Source organism: Amaranthus tricolor, chromosome 8 (genome assembly GCF_026212465.1).
Source record: "Amaranthus tricolor cultivar Red isolate AtriRed21 chromosome 8, ASM2621246v1, whole genome shotgun sequence".
NCBI lineage: Eukaryota > Viridiplantae > Streptophyta > Magnoliopsida > Caryophyllales > Amaranthaceae > Amaranthus > Amaranthus tricolor.
Window position 1 is genome coordinate 24,264,096 of NC_080054.1, and position 7,204 is coordinate 24,271,299.

Below are 7,204 nucleotides of genomic sequence, written 5' to 3' on the forward strand. Positions count from 1 at the left end.
TTGGTTTTTTAATACCATTCATCAATTATTTTCAATTTGTGTTTTATTTTTAATCTATAAGTTAAAACATAATTAAGCATAATTTTGTTTATTCGTCTCATTAGTATAATTTTTTGTACTATTATATTAAACATAATTTAAAATATTTAAGATTTGATTCATGCATCGACAAAGATGAAAAAACAACCAAATGAGACAACAATAGTAAATAAAAATGTGTATAAATAAAGTAGAAGTGTATATAAAATAAAGTTAATAGAAAAAAATAAAAATCAAAAATATTATAATAAAATTAGTAGGAAATTAATGAAAAACATGTTACAGTAATATTATAAAAATATTAAAATAAAGTTAATGAAAATATAAAGAAACATAAAAAAATATTAAAAGTGATATAAATAAGAACATAAATAGAAATATTTTGTCAAGAGAAACGACAAATGAAAAAATGAGAACATTAAATAGTAACGAAGTAACAAGCGAGGGAGAATCATATTTTAAAGCTTATAATTATGTTCATGCAGGTTATTCTTAGTCCTGTAAATAAGATAGTTAGTTGTTTGATATGAGTATATGACTTTATTCAAACCTATGTAGCCAATAGTTTTGATTAAATCATGCCACAATGTTCTTGTATGAAATTTAGATCCTCAACAAATTAATTCAATCAAAAATTTAAACTGATAGTTATATATTTTAACACGTTCTCCCTTACACAGATGCTCTTTAAATTAAAAGTACGGATGCAATTTAAACCCTCAATATTTAACCATGATTATTCCATTTTAAATAAATAATGGTTGAAACTTAAACCCTATAACTTTTTTTCCGACCTTTATAGACTATAAGATTTGGTCCATGACACAACAAACAAATATGGCCGGTAAGACAAACAAAAAAACATTATACATAATTGATTCAGTAAAGCATAAAAAAAAAAAATTTTAAAAAAAATTAAAAAATCTGTTGGCTACAAATTTCCTTTACACACAAACAAAAAACATTCAAAATATTTGGATAAGAAATTCATAAATTATCTTTCTCATAAACATTAGGTACATTGCATGGCTACCTTAAATCCTCACTAAATTGAAAATTGAAGGCTCCTCCTTTCACTCCTGTAACAAAAGATTAATTCTCACCACTTATAAAAAAAAATTAAAAATGGTAGCGATTGATAAAATTCTCATTAAATATTTTTTAAAAATCTACTAAATTCAAGCTTTAATGGGCCCATTAGTGAATGAAGTTGATGAAGATCTCTTAATGTTGTCCATATGAGTAGTTTCATAAACAGGCAATCCACTTGAACAAAACCCAAATCCATAATCAATCTTCAACTCAAAAAGATCAGAACTTGAATCACTTTCAGCTCCATCATGATCATATTCTTCATGAACAATTTTCTTATGCTCTGTTTTCTTTTGATACCCATGATTTAAATTCTTTGAACTTTTAATCTTGTCATGATCCTTATAAGACCCAATACCATTCACATTTGGATTCCCATTTTCTTGTATTTTGTACTTGGATAATGTACCTAAAACATCCTTATTATCAGAAAATGTCCTAAAATCTTTATCAGATTTAGTGCAATCCTCTGACACTCTCTTCCAAGGGAATACGGGTATGGATTGTCTGTCACTTTCTTTCAACCAGATTCTGTATTCGAATGGGATATTGGGTTGATGATGATGATTAAGATCGTAAGGAGGAGGAGTTCTAAACCCTGAACCTGTTGTATCAATTGCACTACTAGTAGACCAAAAATGACTTATACTACTCCTTTTTCGTCGTCGAATTGGACTTTCATCTTCATCTTTCATAGATTGTGTTGAAGATAAAGATTTCATTGATTTCTTTTTATTTTTCTTTGAATTTGTTTGGTTAAATAGTGAGTTTAAGAATTGGGCAATCTTCCCACTAGGAGAATTTGGTTGCTTCAATTTCTTCTTTTCTTGGGTCTTTTGTTGTTGTTGATGATGATGTTGTTTAGTTTCAACAATGGGATGATTGTTTTGATGGAGGTAATAGTATTTAGGAGAGGGGATATCTAAGCTAGCTCTTCCTTGTCTTAAATACCCTCTTTTTTCATCTCTACTTGCCATCTTTTGGGACAAGTTTGCACTAGCTAGAAGGGTATAATTGTCATTGGAGCCCGAAAAGTATCGGTCTGCCTCAAAAACGTCTAGCTCACCGGAGTTGTTTCGCCGGTGGAAGGGTTCTTTGTAATCTTTGATAGACATGGTTGAGTCTTGAATGTTTAGAATGAATGTTTTTGATGTTTTGTGTAGGGGAGATGAAAGGGAGGGATATGGGTGTTTTAGTTTTTTAGAAATGGTATGGTGTAGTGGGAAATGGGTGGTTTATTTTATAACAAAAAATCTTCCCTTATTTTGTTTTGACAAAAGATTTGTAGTTATTTAATTTTGAATTATAATGGACTATTATATAATAATTAGTTAAATTATATGCACTTATTTTTTATGTATAGTTGCAAATAATGTTTGATACCAAGGGTTTATCAGAAACAACCTCTTTATTATCACCTATGTTACTCGGATTCTTCATTTTGCTTCACGTATCCGTGTTCGATTCTTGATGCTCGGACATTGTATAGCACTTAAACACTTTATTTTAGGCGTAAAATTGTATATTTAGACGTATTCAACATTTGGAAACGTACCAATATTCAGTATTAGTACCCGAGTCCAAGTAACATAGATTATCACTAACAAGGGTAAGATTGTGTACATTCAATCTCCAAAACCTCATTCTATGTTGAAGTTGCTTAACGACAATAGGGTAATGGAATATTGGCATAGTTGTCAAAGGGAATGAATGTAAGTTAAAATGATGAGAAATTATGTTAATGGGAGTCCCACAAATAGATGTGTGAAATTTAGCTTTAGTGAGTAGTGTAATGGGTTGAAGAAAGAACAAAAGTATGGGGGAATGGAAGGGGTGGGGGGTCATACACTTTTATCCTTTTTCTATGGTTAGTGAAAGATAATAGAGTTTATGTTGGTGATTGTGGGGAGCATAGTGCTCTGTCACCTTGGATTCTTTGTGTGGGAAACTGTACTCATCTTATACTCCTAACAAGTTAGTAACTAGTAATAGTCTAACCTTAAGTTTGGAAGATTAATGTTCAAGGGAATGTGGTATTATTGATATTGTCCTACACAAGCAATATTAGGACATATTTTGTGTGGTCATAGACTTGTGGGTGTGACTTGTGTGGGAGGTGGGAAAGAAAGTATTGGCCTTAAGCACACTTCTTTTTTTTTTTTTTTTTGAGATAAGCACACTTTTTTTTCATGAAATTGTATATGATGTATGTTATTAAGGGTCAATTAGAAATAATATTTTTGATAGTTTTATCTTGAATAAGGGTAAGATTGTGTAGATCTGATCCTTTCAAACTCCATCATAGGTGGGAGTTACTTTATGACATTGGGATAATGAAATGTTGTTGTCATTATTGTATAAATTACTTCAATTCTTAGAAACTTTGAGAAAAAATAGTAAATAAAGTAAGTGAATCAAAGGTATATGTAGAATTAACTAGAAGATCATAAGATGAGTTTGAGGATGAGATAATAAGAAATAATGATTTTATTTATAAAAAGCAATTAAAGTGAATGTGATGAGAACTAAAGCCATACAGGGATTTGGGGGTGGCTCGCCCCCAACTAAATGCTTGTTTGTTATATTTTTAACGTGACACGCTTATCAGTTTATTATATATAATGTAACAGTTAATCAAATATGATATAACAGTTAATTAAATATCAGTCAAATGAAGTTTAATAGTTAAAGTATTAGGAATAAATCTAAAGTTTGTTAGTCGAATCCTTATCAAATCTATAATTTTGATATTTTGTTATAATCTATTTAATAATCTTTGAACTTTCCCATTGAAAAACATCAAAATACTAAATTGCTTTTGTATAGTTATTCTATTAGTGTATAAGTTATTCGAGTTTAATTGTTTTGCTAATGTGTGGACTACTTAAACCTTAAATCAAATTTCTAACTTGACCCTTAATTCAATTGAATTTATCGTTTATGTCAGTATATATTGGGAAAAATATGAGGTGCACACTCTCAATAAGCTATAAAGATATCATCTTAAAACCATATGACCAAGGTTATTAGGATGGGATTTTACCTAGGATTGTTGAAGGGATAGGATCAAAATTGGTAGAATCGGATCATAGGATCGTGTGATCCTAAAAATATGCATCAATATGCTTTGAATTACTGATTATGATTTATATTTGTTCTCTTTTTAGGTTTTAAGGTGTACGTAAAAACTTATTTGATTTCATCTATTAAGTTTTGAGCAAAAAATACTTTTAATAATCAGTTTTAAACTGCAAATTAAGAAAAACTTGAATTTTATAAAGGTATTAGTATAATTATTTTAATTATATATTTATACGTAAGTGAAATCTGTATTATATGAAAATATATTACGATTGAAACTACTCATGTAGGCTCGGATCGTAGAATCGTGTTATGATCCTATCACCTAAATTTTTTAGCAAAGTAGGATCGCACAATTCTACCAGATTAAGATCTTACCTACGATTTGGATTGGTCGCTTATTTTTGGATCGTAGAATCGTAGATCAGAATCGGGATTCTGATAACTATGGTATGACTATGGGAGCTAGAAGGGCTCGATATAACATATAAAGTGTGCTCACCATTTTTAATTCATCGTTGTAGGATAAATCATCCCAACTTCCCCACTTACATGCTAACCCCGATCAAGTTCGCATGTGGGAGCAATCAATTAGAGTAGGAGACCATTTTTTACGGACCTACGATTGAATTTTTGCTCGAACCATCGGCTCTGATACTATGTAAAGTTGAGTTAAACTTATTGTCAATGACAACAATATAATCGGAAAAACTTGAAGTGCATGCACTCAATAAGCCATGGAAAAACAATCCCAAAACCATATGGCAATGGCAAAAAGGTTGAACAACATATAAAGTATGCACACTATTTTTAATTCATCGATGAGGGACAAATTATCTCAACAGATACTTTATCATCACCAAAAATATAATAATGGTATAAAAAAATTATTGCATTATGTATATCATGCATAACCATGAACATAATGAATTCAATGGTGTCCAATATGAGAGATTCACATATGGCTCACATAAATGAAAGCTACATGCATGAATGGATAAAGTCAGGTTAGCTCTACTCAACTTCTATGTCAAGTAAGTGTCTATGTTGCAACCGCCAACAAGAATATGACATTTGTCATGTGCTTTATGGATTTATGATAGATTTCTACTTTCAATCATCCTCATAAAATAAGGCTAAATTTAAAGGGAAAAGGATACTTCCTGTTCTATTGTTTTCTTTAATGCATACCAAGCATTATGTCTTTTAAAATTAATCACTATCTCTATGTAATACAAATGTTATAAGTTTGAATTTCATTTACACCTTATTTTCAAATATATTTTTTTATCACTATGTAGGAGGAGATTGGAGAATATCTGTTATACATTTACAATTCTACACTTTTAACTTAAAAGGACTTTTATATAAGAGGATGTGATACTCCATATATTATGACTATAATCATTAGCTTTAACTTTTAGTTGACTTGGTCTGAAAATTTATTTTTGACTGAACGTAAAGAAATAGATATAGGATGTTTGAAAGTCAGATGTTTATTGGGGTCATCGGTTGATTTTGGGTTATGTGTTTAGATTTGTTCAAAATAAAATCTTGTGTCCACATTGGTTTTTAGATAGTCGGGTGAACATGGAGCTTTTAGTTAGTGTGATGACAAAAGTGGACCATACAACTTAAGCGTCTATACATCGTTGTCTACTTAACTTAGCTATGTCCATTTTTCCAGAATAAATTACTTGATTTAATGAGTGTTATAATTTACGGTGTTATTGACATCAAAATATTTAATAATTCAACATACCTTTTAATCTGCAACTCCTCTAAATACTAAAAATATATTGATGATACTACCAAGGAATAGGATCAAATCAACCTACAAACTCTTGTAAAAAGTTTAAGCCTCCTTAATTCATATCTAAACTTAATTATAGCATTTAAAATAAAGGGTGAATAAGATTTATTTCAACCAATAGTCTAAGAATCTAAAATTATGTCAAACAATTAACTCTAACTAAATGTGATTGATAGGAGTGGATGTAAGGCTGTTCAATGCAGTAAACTGATAATATTTAAGTTATGTATAAAGTCATAAACTTAGATATATTAATATGTGCTAATTAACTTTGTAGGAGCTTTTTTTTTGAAGAATTTAAAGTCAATTATTTATTTATTTATATCATTGATATCATTTGAATTTTATTTGGTTTCACCCTTATTGATTGATATGTAATTTAGAAGTTGAAAAAAAAAGGAGGAGAACCAAGTAAAACTTTTTTTGTGCGTGGGTTCAATTCTTCAAATTCTACAACTTGAAGAGAAAAGGGAACTTGTAAGTCCAAATCCAAGGCCCCAAACACATGCACATTGTAGGAAAATTAAATAAAATGATTTTTTTAAAAAAAAAAATTGAATTTGAAAAATTTTAGTTTTCAATATCGTCTTTGCGTCCAAGCCTATGGTTAGGATTTGTTTGCTGTTATTAACAATAAAAAAGAGAAAAAAAATTATCATGACTTTGTTCGCTGTTACTAATACCGTTTTATAAATTTGAAGAGTAACTTCTATTACTACCATTTGATTTTAGTAGTGAACCCCTATAGACTTGTTAGTGTTTATCATTTCTTCTCGTTGTTTAGGTTATTCATACATCACTAATTCTTTATTGAGACCGTCTCACCATGAAATGGCCTCAATTGGGTCGGCCTAAATGCTTAAAAAAAATTGTTGCCCTATACAATTCAAATTTTTGTTTTTAAATATTTTTTTTTACTAATGGACTGCTTGTATGAGCTCGTCTCACGTTGAGACGGTCTCATACAAAATTTGTTGTACATACATACCCATTTCTTATTCTCTTTGGTTGGGTTGCTGAGACACATTTAATTTCTTAATTCTCACAATCTCAATTGAAGCAATTAATACTACTTCCACTAAATAAAATTTTAAATTTGATTTTCACGTAATCTTGCGTCCTCTTAGTTCATATAATAAAATTAACTTTTCTATTTACCATCTAAAACTTTTAGCATTA

At 29.6% G+C, this 7,204-nt stretch overlaps 1 protein-coding gene across 1 annotated transcript; it reads right to left on the minus strand.

Annotated features, from left to right (window-relative positions):
- Positions 1-838: 838 nt before the first annotated feature.
- Positions 839-2,370, minus strand: LOC130821395 (protein BIG GRAIN 1-like E). The gene has a single exon (XM_057687145.1). It carries the CDS (start codon positions 2,244-2,246, stop codon positions 1,218-1,220), a length of 1,029 nt encoding a protein of 342 aa, XP_057543128.1. The 5' UTR covers positions 2,247-2,370; the 3' UTR covers positions 839-1,217.
- Positions 2,371-7,204: the final 4,834 nt, after the last annotated feature.